This window comes from Medicago sativa, chromosome 8 (assembly GCF_051527215.1).
Source record: "Medicago sativa cultivar Bolivia chromosome 8, Bolivia_mono, whole genome shotgun sequence".
NCBI lineage: Eukaryota > Viridiplantae > Streptophyta > Magnoliopsida > Fabales > Fabaceae > Medicago > Medicago sativa.
This window is the reverse complement of record NC_140756.1, coordinates 74,459,689-74,475,466: the sequence shown is the minus strand read 5'-3', so window position 1 is coordinate 74,475,466 and position 15,778 is coordinate 74,459,689. Positions and strand designations below refer to the sequence as shown.

At 31.8% G+C, this 15,778-nt stretch overlaps 1 protein-coding gene across 1 annotated transcript; it reads left to right on the top strand.

Annotated features, from left to right (window-relative positions):
* The first annotated feature begins 8,013 nt into the window (after positions 1 to 8,013).
* On the top strand, positions 8,014 to 13,444 carry LOC146901450 (leukocyte receptor cluster-like protein). Its single transcript, XM_085732675.1, has 3 exons — positions 8,014 to 8,182; positions 8,220 to 8,966; positions 13,049 to 13,444. Exons 2-3 carry the CDS (start codon positions 8,245 to 8,247, stop codon positions 13,053 to 13,055), a joined length of 729 nt encoding a protein of 242 aa, XP_085588801.1. The 5' UTR covers positions 8,014 to 8,182; positions 8,220 to 8,244; the 3' UTR covers positions 13,056 to 13,444.
* The last annotated feature ends 2,334 nt before the right edge of the window (positions 13,445 to 15,778 follow it).

Sequence of the window (15,778 nt, the reverse complement as noted above, 5' to 3'; positions counted from 1 at the left end):
ATATTCTTCAAATAGATTTTATTCTGTTCCTAGTAATATGTCTAGGGCTTCTTTTTCAGACGCCTCATCATCTAAAATAAAAGATGATTCTGAAACTGTTGATCACATAATTATGAGTGATAACAAGATTCCTTATGGAATTTATGAGACTAATAATAGTCAAAAGGAACGTAAAACTTTCCCAACTGAATCAGATTTTTAAATTTTGTTTTATGGACCTTACGCCCAATAGTTTGTGGAGAAAATTCATAAATGATGAATTTATGATGGAAAAATATTCTGATTTTAGAAGATGGTTTTTCAAAGAATTCCCAGATTGGGAAAGAGAAAAAATTAAAAATGATTATTATAAACATCTTAGCATAACGCAAGATTTCATCAGATTTGTTGAATGGTTTATAACCTATTTCCTTAATCAAACTGAAAAAGAAATTTTGACTCTAAAATCTAGATCCTGGTATATTACTGGGCAAAATGAGCCTATTCAATCTCCTTTTCCTCCTGAAAAAAGTTTGACTTTGGGAACTGACGTTGAAGCTGTTGCTTATTCGCACACTAACATAGGACCTAAAGTAGGTAATACCTTGAATAGCCTTAATGAGTTAAACTCTATAATAAAAGCTCAGAATTTTTCTAATGCTTATTTAACTCGTATAGGAGATCAACTTATATCTCTTGATAAAGATATTGCTTTTTTAAAATTCTTGGTTGAAAAGAATATTGACAATCAAAAAATTATTATGGAAAATTTGGAGAAAAAAGATCAACCAAAAATTTCAAAAGGTTTATATGACCAAACTAGTGAAACTCCTATAATTCAGCCTCCCATTAAAATTGAGAATTTCAAAATTGATGGTAATTCTAATGAATTCATGTATACTTTACATGAGAAACTTAAAAGATTAAATCTTAATGTTATTTCTAAAGTTGATGATTCAGATAATGAATCAAAAGACTCTAATAAAGATTTTGAAAATGTGGATGAACTTGCTACCATGTTTAATGATTTTAGTCTTAATGAAAAGGCTGATATTAATACCGTTTATACTAAACGCGGAGTTGATAAAATGTATTACGATAGACCTTCTCCTCAAGATTTACTTTTTGAAGAAAATGAGGATATTGTTCAAAACTCGTACTCGGGTAGATCCATTTATGAATGGAACATTGACGGTCTAAATGATAGACAAATTGTCACGGTTATTCAAAAAATGCTTATGTATTCTACCATTTGTAAACAGCAAGGAAATTTTGATAGAAATATTGCTAGTTTTATAACCGTTGGTTTTGTTGGTCAACTTAGAGGTTGGTGGGATTGGTATCTCACAGATGTTCAAAGAGAAGAAATTCTTTCTCATAAAAAGATCATTAAAAATGAAGCCACAGGATCTGTGACTAATACTAATGAAGAAGACGCAGTTTATACTTTAAGTCTTTCCATCATAAACAATTTTGTTGGTACTAGAATACCTGTTGGAGAGCGTATTTGCACTCTTTTACAAAATTTACGTTGTCCTTCTTTGACACATTTTAGATGGTACAAGGATACCTTTCTATCAAGACTTTTTATGATTGAAAATCCTAATAGCAGTCACTGGAAAGCTAAATTTGTTGATGGCTTACCTCATCTTTTTGCCGAAAAAATTAGGCAATCTTTAAGAAATAAAAATGATGGGATAAATATTAATTACCCAGAATTAACTTATGGTCAAATTACGAATACTTGTATTCAAGAAGGCCTTTCTTTATGTAATGATATAAAGTTAAAAAATCAGCTTAAAAAGCAGAAGTTAACTGAGAAACACCAATTAGGTGAATTCTGTGAACAGTTTGCCTTCGACTTAGGTAAACCTGCTGTTGAAAGAAAGAATAAGAAGAAAATTAGTTCTTCTAATGATACTTCTCAAACTAAGAGAAAGAAACATCATAAGTCTTCTAATAGGAAGAAACATAGAGAAAATTTCTCTAAAATAAAGTCTAGGGAAAATTTTCCTAGTCCTAAAAACAAAAGGAAAGCTGATAAGTTTTCCAAAAATATTACTTGCCATAAATGTGGTAAAGCTGGTCATTATGCCACTCAATGCTGGACTAAAAAACAGCTTAATGACATAGAAGATGATAATCTTCGATCTCAACTTGAGAAAGTTTTATTTAAATATTCTGATAATGAATCAGAAGATAATAATGAAGTTATAGATCAAATTGATGATTCTTCAAGTGATAGCGAGTTTAATAAAAGTTCAGACTCTGATTGCCTTTGTAATGAAGAAATAGACTATTGGAAACAAATAGTCGAAATGAATGGTTTAAATGTTCTAACTGCAGAACATGATGAAGCTTTAAAAGTTATTGATAGTATTTCAGACAATAATCTGAAAAGAAAAATGTTAGAATTTCTTATTAAAGATGGTTCTAATAAGAATAAAGGTCCTCAAATTATTGAGACACCTTATAGAATTAGTGAAGTCTTATCTAGATTTCGTGAAACTAATATTAAAGAAACACCTGTTTCTACTGATTATTTAAGAAGAGAAATTAATCTTTTAAAGGGTGAAATATATCAGATAAAAAGAGATAATAATATATTATCGCAGCGAGTTTCTAAATTAGAAACTTTAAAGATTGAGGAAATTATTCAGGATATTCCTAAAATTGAAGATTCTAAACCTTCTACTTCCGAAGAGAAGTCTGAAAATACTTTTTTAACTACTCTTCAAAGAGTTACTTCACAAAAATGGTTTGTGAAAATTACTTTAGTAATTAATAAAGAGTATATTCTTAAAAATGAAATCGCTTTGGTTGATAGTGGAGCAGATTTGAACTGCATTCAGGAAGGAATTATTCCTACAAAATATTTTTCTAAAACTACTCAATCTCTAACCCAAGCCGGAGGAGATAAACTTCAAGTTAATTATAAACTTTCTAATGCTTATATTTGCAACCAAAATATTTGTTTACCAACTAATTTTATTTTGGTAAAAAATTTAACGCATAGAGTTATATTAGGAACTCCTTTTTTGCATTATATTATGCCCATCAAAAATATTGATCAAAAAGGAATTACTACTTTGATTAATAATCAAGAAATTACTTTTGAGTTTATCACTAATCCTCATACTAGGATGCTTAATGAAGTTAAGGATATTCTTAGCAAAAAAGAAAAACAAGTATGTTTTCTTAAAGAAGAAATAAATCTTCTTAATGAGCAATGCTACGGGCAAACGCTCGGACAATCGCTTTCTATCACACGCTCTACTAATGGACCACATCATTATTTTCACTAAATCGTATTATAGGCAACCGACACAACCGGTTACAAAATTGTGTATCCTCTCTCTCTCAAACCACTGGTCACCACCATCCCAACAAGCATCAGAGGTCGTTTGTGCTCCGTCGCCGCCAGAAAACACCAGACCACTGAATTTTGACATGTAAAATATTGTCCTTCAATGACTTAATTTCATAATCAGGTTTCAATGAAAGTGTAGAAATCATGGGTCTCGAGTCTCGACGGTGAGAATGATTGTTGAAGAAGGCTTGCAAGCAAAGACAAAGGTGACAAGGTCTGTCATTAGATGAACGTGACACAATAGAAGAATGGAAATGGGAAAGTTCACACTGGAGGACTCATAAGTCAGATCTGGTATTTGGTTGTGTAACTAGTGTTTGTGGCGGTCTGAAAGTTAGAGAGAGAGCTGACAATTTTTAATAGAGGAAATGGATTCTTAGACCTTGGTAACCAAGGTTGATGTAAATAGGAAATTGGTAATTGTTAGAAGAAGGAAAGAAGACAAAGGAGGAGATTAGCTGCCATCAAGGTAGGAAAGAAGACAAAGGATGAAAACGAAAGCAAAACTAAATAAAAAAATAAAAAATAGAGTTACAAATATATCCGGTTAACAGGTGAGTCATTAAAAGAATTAGGCAACGTGGCCCACTAATAGAGCGTGTGACAGAAAGCGTCTGTACAAGCGTTTGTACGTAGCATTGCTCTCTTCTTAATATAGAGGAACAGTTAAAAAAAGCTGATATACAAAGACAAATTAAGTCTGTAGAGCTTCAATTTAAAAATGAAGTTTGTAATGATCTTCCCAATGCATTTTGGGATAGAAAGAAACATATGGTGTCTCTTCCTTACATTGATGACTTTAATGAAAGTCAAATTCCTACCAAAGCCAAATCGGCTCAAATGAATGATACCTATCAAGATTTGTGCAAGAAAGAGATTCAATCTCTTCTCGGCAAGGGATTAATTAGAAAATCTAAATCCCCTTGGAGTTGTACAGCTTTTTATGTTAATAACGCAGCTGAGAAGGAACGTGGTGTTCCTAGACTTGTCATTAATTATAAACCTCTTAATAAAGTGTTAAGATGGATTAGGTATCCTATTCCAAACAAAAAAGATTTGTTAGATAGATTAGCAACTGCTGCTATCTTTTCAAAATTCGATATGAAATCTGGTTATTGGCAAATTCAAATTAAAGAATCTGATAGATATAAAACTGCCTTTTCTGTACCTTTTGGTCAGTTTGAATGGCTGGTGATGGCTTTTCGCTTAAAAAACGCGCCATCAGAATTTCAAAAAATTATGAATGATATTTTTGAATCTTACTCAGAGTTTATTATTGTTTACATTGATGATGTTTTAGTTTTTTCTAAAACTATAGATCAACATGTTAAACATTTAAAAATCTTCAAAGAAGTGGTTAGAAGAAGTGGGCTTGTTGTTTCTGCGCCCAAAATGAAATTATTCCAGACTAAAATTAGATTTCTGGGTCATACCATTGATAAGGGAACTATTATTCCTATTGATAGAAGTATTGAATTTGCATCTAAATTTCCAGATATCATTCTGGATAAAACTCAATTACAAAGATTTTTAGGTAGTCTTAACTATGTGTCAGACTACTATGAGTATTTATCTAAGGATACAGCTATTCTGTATAATAGGTTAAAATCTAAACCTAAACCTTGGACAGATGAACATACTCATGTGGTTCAAAGAATTAAGAGTAAAGTCAAATGTTTACCTTGTCTTTCTCTTGCTAACCCTAATTATTTTAAAATTGTTGAAACTGATGCTTCCAATTTAGGGTATGGGGGAATTCTTAAACAAGTTATTCCTAATTCTAAAAAAGAAGTTTTAGTTAGATTTACCTCAGGAAAGTGGAATCCCACTCAAACTAAGTATTCTACGGTTAAGAAAGAAATGCTTTCTATCATAAAATGTATCTCTAAATTTCAGAGTGATTTACTTAATCAAAAGTTTTTGCTTAGGATTGATTGTAGTTCGGCAAAACCTATTATTGAAAAAGACGTTAAGAATCTTGTGGCAAAACAAATTTTTGCTAACTGGCAAGCTCAATTATCTGCCTTTGAATTTGATATTCAATACATTAAAGGAGAAAATAACTCTCTTGCTGATTTCTTAACTCGTGAATTTTTGCAGGGATATGACAACCCCTTATAGGGGAAGAGGAGGCGTGGCCAATATGGTCGAGGCTATCAAGGGAGCAATAATATGTTGCCCCAAGCTCAATCCACTCCTAATGTTCCGGTAATAGGAGATTGGTCTGTTGTGCAATACAACAAAGGAAGACCTACCTTTTCAAATATGAAAAAGGAAAAAGAAGAAGCATCGTCTTCTTCGACTTCTAAGAGTAAGAATATTTCTTACAAGCAAATAACTCAAGAAGAATCTTCTCAAGAGTATTTAGAAAATCCTATTGTTGAAACCATCATGTATATTGATGATGAAGACCTCTCGCTAAATAATAGTGATGGTTGGTCCATTAAAGACAGGTATTTGGATACTAGAGGCTATCCAGGAATGGCTGGAAAATCTAGACCTCATCTTGAGATGCTCTTGATCGGATCAGGGTCAGTTACTATTACTCATAATCACCATAATGGTAATACTAAAGACTTTATAAGTTTTTCTAAATGTCATATTAATAAAATTCTTCTTCCTAAAGACTGGGGAATTAACCCAAATAATGAAAAGGCTATTATAGATAGTCAAAACAATCCTATTAATTTCAACTATTGGGATTATGTTAACGCTTTTACCCAAATGTTTTATTACCAAAATCCTAAGAACAAGCATTCTTGGTTCTTTTCTATTAACCCAGAAATTGTGGAAAAATCTATCCCAAACTGGTTCTTTTCTTGGTGGCAAAAATTTGGTCCATCTTTAGAAATTCTACCTGAAGAAATACAAAATTTGTATACCTCTTGGTGTAATACTAGCCCTTTAATTGAAAAGGTTGCGTCTAGTAAACTTATTACAGGACAATGTCCTTGTCTGTTTTTCTGTAAATTTCAAATTCCATGGATTTGGAGATGGAATATCACTATCTCTAAAGACAGGTTTAATGTTCCTATTCTCCAAAGAAATTTCTTTTATAAATTTTGGACTAATATGAGTCCAGACGACCTTAAAATTATGGTGGATAAAATTAAGGCTTCTATCTCATTAGATAAAGTCAAGAGTGTTAAAAATTCCAACACTCAAAACTTCTCTATGAATGAAGTGAAAACTTATTTTCAGAGGAAATATCCTCAAGAGACTAATGATCAAATTAAGGTCAGAGTTCTTGACTTCATGAAAGATCAGTTTTTCTGCTCTTTCCCAGAAGATAATATGTCAGTCTCATCAAAAGGATCCAAAGAAATTGATGAAGACGAAGAAGTTCTACCTGGTGAATCTCAACCAGATCCAACGATGGAAGATATTTGGGACTCCATGATTGAAATTGTCGCTAGCAAGGCCAAATAATTTCCCTCCGCAATTATCTCAAAGAATCTTTTGGTGGACAATATGTCCCTGTCAGCTTTTGCTTTAGTCGTAATCAGCTTTAGCTTTAGCTTTTTCTTTTGCTTTGTCTTTTTGACAACTTTGTAAAAGTTGTTTGTCTTGTTGTATTTATTGTCAAAGTGACGATGGGGCCCATTGTGCACCCGGCTTTAACAATAATGTTGTTTTGTCGTTTGTTTTTAGCTACCGAATGTTTAGGTCGCCTTTTACCGGTTCAAATAGTGGACCTCTTTTCCTATATATAGCAAGTTTATTTTCTTTCAAAGCACGCTTGGCTTCCGCCTCTTGTAAATTTCTAGTTTAATACATAAACCTTTGTGAATCTTTGTCTTTATTTTAGAATTTTCTTGAGATCTTCATCAACTCTGATCAAAGAGATAACTTATATATATATATATATATATATATATATATATATATATATATATATTATCCTTGAGAACAAATATCAACAAATTCTTAGTAAAAAAAAAATTCAATTCCATAAAGTTTTGATCTCTAAATAAGTTTTAAATAACTAAAATCTATTAAATACTTTTCGTCACCATTTTTTGTCTTTATTTTTAAGTCAAATTATATGTAACCTTCATATTTTTTAATAAATTTTCTTGGGAAGTTTGGAATATTACAGTGGTTTTTCTCAGGAAAATTTAGAATTTTTTAACTAAATATGAATTTAAGTTTTTTTTAAAATAAATAAATTCTTAATCGATAAAAACTTAAAAATTCATATTTAATTAATCATTTGTTTATTTTTATGATAATTTAATAATCATTTATTAAAAATTTATACTTTGTAATTAATATTTAATCATGTATCCTGCCAACTGAACTATGTTCACATGCACATTAGTATTTCTAAAGTTTGTCTAACGTGTGCAATATTGTAGATATTAAAGCAACTAAAAGTAGTAACTTTTTATTGAAAAACATCAATTATTTATTAAAAAGTTATATATTTAATATAAAATGCATAAATTTTAAGATAAACTTACCATTTTAAATTTCTTAATATAGTACAAATTTGCACATGATAGAAAGACCATTATTTTCATAATGTACCAAACATACTTCAAAAATACGATTGAGTTTACCTAAAATCGAATATCAAAAGTGGTTATTCGACGAAAAACTTACTTAATCCATAAAAAATTAAAAACAAAACTTATTTAATCCAAATGATCATTATTCACGCTGCGTGTTCTCGCCATCATCTTGTTCCTTCATCAAGTTAGGGTTCGCAGAGCTTTGACTGATATATATCGCAAATTCGTCACTTTTCTATCCATCTACTACGAAATCGAAACTCTTGGTATCCAATTATATCCTTCATTCTTCAAATTTCCCAATTCATTCCCGTATTAGGTGCAAATCGGTTTTAGCTTTTCAAAAAAAAAATTAGGTGCAAATCGTAAAATAATCAAAAAATGGGTGGACACGGCGGTTTGAACATCCTCCCTCAAAAACGTTGGAACGTTTACAATTTCGATAACAGAGAAAAAGTCCGCAAAGACGAAGAAGCCGCCGCCAAAGAAGAACAGCTTAAACGCGAACAATCGCGAAAACGCGACACCGAAGTCCGTCTTGAACAACTCCGTGTTGCTAAAGGTTTGGCACCGACTATTCCGCCACCTGAATCCGAACCTGAAGCCAAACCTAAATCCGAAGCTGAACCTGAAATTGAAGCCGAAGCCAAAGCCGGTGATTTAGGTCATATTAATCTTTTTAAAGGAATTAAGATTTTTGATCCGATTCGAGTACCTAAAAGAGAGATTGTTGATGAAAAAGAGGAATTGAAGAAGAATTATAAGAAGTTGAAGATGAGGAAAGAGCCTGGAGAGACTGTTCGTGCTGTTGGACCGGAAGATGAGAAATATAAATTAGGTTATGGTGTTGCTGGGAAAGGGGTTGAATTGCCTTGGTATGTTCAAAAGAAGAAATTCAATCATGATGATGATGTTGGTGGTGGTGATGATAGTGGAAATGGCGGTGGTGATAGGAAGGGTGAGAAAAGGAAGAAGACATTGGAAGAGTTGAGGGAAGAGAGGTTGAAAAGGGAGAAGAAAGAGAAGGAGAGGGAGAGCGCGTTGAGGCGGCACCCGAAGGAACAAAGTCGTCGAGATGCTGTTGCAAGTGATAGATACTACAGGTAAAAATCATCTTTTGCTCAAGTCATTCATTATAGTTTATGGTGTTTGATTTGATCGAAAATTTGAAAATTGAAACTAGTAAGATATGTAATGTTGGTTGAGTAGTCTAGCTATAAGGGAAGATAGATGAAACCAAAGTTGTATTGCTTTCTCATATATAGACTATTACAGAATTGATTTATATTGGTTTTGATTTTGTTTTCTTCAATATGTTTTGAGTTATCAATAGTAGTCAATCCCGGATAGCAGTGCGTAGCAGCCGACCCAAAAAGTGGGATAGCAGGATAGGGTTTAGCGGTATGACAAATAGCGGTCACCTATACTTAATTATTTTTTGGACAAATTACATGAATAATTCTATAAAGTATAAACAAACTTATATATTTCTTGAGAAAAAAAAAAAAAAAAACTTATATTGAATATAAAATTATATATAACACTCAAATCTCATGAAACATTCATAAATCAAAACACCAAAAAAACAAAAGAAAACAGAGGATGAAAAAAAGAACAGAGAAACCATACAACAGAGGGAAAAAAAAATAACCGAGGAAGAAAAAAAAAAACAGAGAAACCATCAAACAAAAGACAGACGAACAAATGAAAAAGAACAGAGGAAGAGAACAAAATGAAGCTGAACAGTGGAAGGAAGAGATCGAACAGTGGAATAGAATCGGCGACGGCGACAGAGGAAGAGAGAAAAAGATCGTGTGAGTTGAGAACAGAGAAAGAGAGAAGAGATCCTCAGGTCGTGTTTGCCGGTTGGAAGATAGAAGATTGTGTTTCGCTGTGCAGCTGAAAAAAGAGAAAGTTGAAAAATGTTAGGGTTTACAGAATCCCCAAAATGCCCTCAAAAAGGTTTTAAAATCGGGTCAATTTGGAAATTTCGTACTAAAATCAAATAGCGGCTAGAGCGGCAGCTATCCGCTGCGCCGCTATAGCAGCTGAAGCAGCCGCTAATTAGTTCCGCGCCACTACGACGATTACCGTAGCGGTTCGTCGCCGCTTCGCATGGCTGCTTTAGCGCCGCTATCGGCCGCTATTGACTACTACTATCTATACTAGATCTTGTTTGATTGTTTAGTAGGTTGCGTTCTTTTATACATATATGATGTTGGGACTAACCTGTGAAATATGTATCGTAAAGTATGGTTTATTCTGATTCAGAGGGATCAATTCCATCCAACTTTAAGCACTCCTTAGTTTAAATATGTGATTATGATTTGAGTTGCATAAGTTATAACTCAGCCCTTACAAGTTTCTAGTACACCAGTTGCAGTAATCTCATGTAGGCCAGTTGGTTATGGAAATTTAGTACCCTTTGATGATTATTTAGAGAAGATTTCGTTGTGACTTTAAATGTTTGTTTGTGATACGGTGTATTGGTCAAAATTTATTTTAGATTAGTGCCATCGAATTTGAATATAAGAAAGATTATTGTTTAGAATATTTAAATACTTGGCATTTTCTCTCTAGTGTCACTTTAGCACCATTTTTAAATGCAAGTCTTTCTGAGAAATGATGTTAGTGATTAGTGAATGATATGGATGCTTTGTTGTTTTTTGAAAGGAGTAATGACTAGGCCTGTGCAAAATAACCGGTTTGAGTAGTAAATCCATAACCATACCCGTAACCATTCTAAAATAACCATAAATTTTAAAACCAAATATCAACCAAACCATTTAAAATGGATCGGTTATAAACCATTGTTAACCGGTTATCCCTAAAAAGAAAAAGCCCAAAAAACTATTACCAATTTTTCTGCTTTCAACTCACTCCGATGACGTGGCACGGCGGTTACATGGACGGAGATGAAAACGCAAGAGGAGGAAGAGAAAATCTAGATGCAGATCTAGTTAGTACAAATTATCTTGTTCTATATTCACACGTCGACGACGACAGAAGCTTTGCTCACAGAGATGACTCCGACGAGGTGTGCACGACGGCGACAATGATAGAAGCTTCACACACAGATCTGATGTTAAAAGCTATGTTGCAGCGACGTTGACAGAAACTTTGCTCACGGCGGCGACAGAAGCTTTGCGCACGGCGGTGATATAACCTCTTTGCACGACGGCGGCAAAATATGTGGATGGTGCTAACAACTTGAACGACGACGGCTATTGAAGCATCAATTTCTTCTTTTTTTACGAGTTTCACGATTTTCATTTTTCTGTGACTTTTTTCTTTATGGCTGTTTTTTTTTTTTTTTTTGTGAAGGATTTATGGCTGGTGTTAATAACCGGTTTTAAACTGGTTTAATTGTTTTGTAACCGGTTTTGATAATTTAGTTTTAGATCCAATCCATTTTATTGGTTTTCATGTGGTTACGGATTGGATATCAATAAATCCAAACCATGAACACCCCTAGTAATGACCACCTTAGCTACTGTCTGTTTGCATGGCTGAGTTTTCAAATGAGAATGAATTGGTCCATTGCTTGTTCAGCTGCAAGTTGGTTAAACTTGAACATGAAGCGACAGAAATTAACAATTAGAGTGAATATTTTATGCACTAATATCACTGTATAGATATGGTTACATTACATTAACACTATTTTACATCTTTATTATATTCAATTAGTTAATTTGGAAAACCTAGATGAGAAGGGGAACATCCTTATCCTTATTTATTAATTTTATTAGGTCTGCAGCAACTTAACCTAATATTTTCCCTCCAATTTGCTGTATTAGGTTAGCAGTAATTTAACCTAACAAATTCCATCTAAAAAAATGCATCGCACCAATTTCATTCCTATCCTCTTGCCTTTCTTTCTGTCAATATTTTGTACACTTATTTAATACTAAAAAAATGCATCGCACAATTTCATGCCTTTTTTTTTTTACAATATTTTGTACTCTTATTTAATACTAAAAAAATTCATCGCCCCAATTTCATTCCTTTTTTTTTTTTTTTACAATATTTTGTACACTTATTTAATACTAAAAAAATGCATCATTCTAAATCAAATATGCTTATATATGTGTTTGTGCAAACGACCTTATTTAATATGTCTAACCCGGGCAACGCCGGGTCTCTAACCTAGTAGTGTGCTAATCTCTCACTTAATTTTTATTTTATTATTTTAGAAAGTAATTCATTTTGATCCTGATATTCTTTATAAATAGCTATTGTGTTGTACTAGTATTTTTTTTGTTTGAGAGTTCGGAAGGAGGGGATGAGAGGGAAAGAGAGAGAGAAATCTTCTACCTTATTTGAAAGTGTATTTTTGTGGAGAATGAAAAAATAAATGTTTGTGATTAATATATTTTTAAGTTTAAAAGTATTATAAAACAATGTTCGAAGCTCTCCAAAATCTTTCTTCAATATATTGTTGTAATTCCCCCATATTTATGTACTACGAAGAGAAATAAATCCCCCTTCAAGTTGGGAGACTATCCTTTCTTCTCTTTTACCTTTCTTCCTTCTTCTTCTTTCTTCCAAAGCTCTCTCCTCCTAAGCTCCCCAAATGGAGCTTTAGTGACTGCCATACTGGCCACTATTTTATTGCAGTTGTTCTCAGATTGATTATTGACACTGCTCCAAGTTGAAGATTTTTGTTTTATTATTCATATGTAAAAATGTAATTTACACTCGCGCGCGCGCATTTTTAACCATTTTTTTTTTTTACTCTTCCTTTTGAAGTGTATAACCAGATTTTTCTAGTAAAAGGAACGTGTTTTAGGAAGCAAATTTTATCAGATGTCTCTTAATGTGGTAGCCAGTAGTTTTTTGTATTGATGTTAGGTTCTGCTGCAGCGTTATAGTTTTACTGCAGAGTGGCAATATAAAGCTATTTTTTATGCATAATGCTTGAATTAGAAGACAAAGGGTAGCAAATTCGCCGACAGAATTAATGCAACTATTGTTAGACTAAGCAGTTATGCATACACACATGTCAATCAGTACAAAGCTGGTTTACTACTTGCCCTAATAAGAATAATAGAAGTTAATAAAAATTGTAAGATGTTGGCACCAAATTGGTAATAAAAATTGCATGCTATAGCTGATGTTGGCAACTATTGATTTCTTTGTATTCATTACTTTGTCTGATGAAAGAGCATATTCTATGACTTTACAGGAGATGATTGAGTCAAGTCAGGGTTCTGCAGTGAGATCTCCCAGGATTTTCCCTTCCTCACATGGGAATCCTGCTAGCTTCGCTCTTGAGAAACTTATAGCAAATTGTTGCAAGCATTTTCACCCAAGCCTCCTCGGGTTCTGAAGAATATTATGATCTTGTGAAATACAGGGTTGGTTTGAGAGCTGGAGTCCGCCTCAGTTCATAACTTTGATTTAAGTCCTTATAATATAATGTCTATCAAATGCTTTACCTAATGAAAATGAAGAGTTAATTTTCATTTTTTTAACTTGTTATTTCTGATTTGGAGTTTCTTAAAGCTTGTACCGGGAGAATCGAATATTGAACAAAGTTTTAATCGTTGCCTTGTTTATGAAAAAATCATTTTTATTAGAATGATGAAGTTGTTTATTTAGTTTGAAAGGAGAATCCGATCGCAGCTACTTTGTGGATATTCAAATGCCTTAAATACAATGCATTAATGACTTCTTGTTGTGTTTGGCATATACTCCGTCCTGTCTCATATAAGAAAAAATTATTTTTTTAGGTCTATTAAATAATTAATGTATCTTCTTCCATGTTTATTTTTCTTAATCAACGTTGATTAAGAAAAATAGTTGACTTCATATAAGGGAGTATTTCGTAACTTCGTAAAAGGAGTTTTGAGGAGTGCTCCCTTCAAACACCATATAAGAAAATGGGTTAATTATGTTTTTGGTCCCTATAAATATTTGCAGTTTTGGTTTTAGTCCCTATAAAAATAAATCACACTTTTTAGTCCCTATAAAATTTTCCGTTAATGTTTTTAGTCCCTGTTAAATTAAAATTTGTTAATTATGATTAAAATTTTAAATTTTTTAATGATTTTTTTACATACTTGTTTAAAACATTATAAAACGTTTCGCCGCAATAAATTAGCTCAAAATTTTATTTTTAGGTCCAAATTTTTGTTAGTTTGTTTTATCTTGAATTTTTGGCATTTAAATAAAATTATATTTAATTCATTACATGTTAAAAAATTCTAATTTTTTATAAAAGAGATTATTATAATGTTCTTAACATGTCGGTTAAAAATCATTTAAAAATATAAAAGTTTAAGTATAATTAAACAAGTTTTAATTTAAGAGGGACCAACACATTTTAGTCCTTGTAAAATTAAAATTTGCTTAATTGTGCTTAAACTTTTAAATTTTTAACATATTTTTTACATACTTATTTAGAACATTATACAAAGCTCCTCCACAAAAAACTAACTCAAAATTTTATTATTAGGTCCAAATTTACATTAATATAATCTTGAAATTTTGGCTTTTAGAAAAATTCATATTTAATTCATTGCATTTTAAAAAACTAAAAGATTTTATAAAAGAGTGTCTTACGATGTTATGAACTTGTCTGTAAAAAATCTTTTAAAAAATTTAGAAGTTTAAGCATAATTAAACAAATTTTAATTTAACAAGGACTAAAAACACTAACGGAAAATTTTGTAGGAACTAAAAAGTGTGATTTATTTTTATAGGGACTAAAAACAAAACTGCAGATATTTATAGGGACCAAAAACTTAATTAACCCTAAGAAAATTAAAGGATAAATTACATCATGGGTCATTTAAATTTGATGTTTGTAACAGATTGGTCCTTTAAGTTATTTTGGTCATACATAAGTCCTTTAAGTTTAAGGTTTGTAACAGATTGATCCTTTAAGTTATTTTGGTTACGCGTAAGTCTTTTAAGTTTGTAAACGTTTTCGATTTACTCTTTCTGCCACATCATCGTTTTTGTAATGTTTGGTTAACATAATTACTAAATTGAAAACGTTTACAAACTTAAAGGATTTATGTGTGACCAAAATAACTTAAAAGACCAATCTGTTGCAAACCTCAAACTTAAAGGACTTATGTTTGACCAAATAAATGATCAATCTGATACAAACTTCAAACTTAAATAATCCATGGTGTAATTTAGCCAAAATTAAATGAGATTAACTATTTTTACTTTAGTTTGAGGGGAGTATTCCATTGCAAAGTCCTTTTTCGCTAAAAAATTAAGGACAGAGCAAGACAACTCCAGTTGTAAAGTGTTTGATTTGTAAAACTGTTTTTGAGACATGACATACGGGAGGCAAGTGACAAGATAAAAACAAAAAATTTGTCCCTCATTACAACTGTTTGTCTCATGTACAAGTTATCTAAAATACAAAATAACTTTTTGTCCATCAAAATTGTATAAGACCAAAAATTACAATACTATAAAAGTTTATCATGTTTTTTTTATGTCTTATGTTATGTTGTTTTATCTTGTGATGTTCTGTCCAGTATATACTGTTCATCAAATCAAACACACTCATTGTCCTAGACAAAGTGATTAATATCATCTAAAATGTGAGGTCTCGGACTCAAACCTAGATAAATGTGTGTAACTTAGCAATATACCAGGATACTAGCAATATAATTGTCGCCTTGCTTGTCTTTTATTTGTTTCTAGCATAACTAATATTTTAAGACTACCATTATTTACCTTCAAAAAATGACCTACATTAGTTGTCTCTCGTTTAAACTTATATATCTATATAATTTAAAATCATAAAACACATTTATTCGTCAGAAGACCGAGCAATATCAAACCTAAAAGTCTGCTAGTTGAATTCGGTAGCTGCTTAAACGTGCCAAGTAGGGAGGCAAATCTCATGTTTAAGTTTATTTAAATGCTTTGCAAATTTGCTTGTTATGCA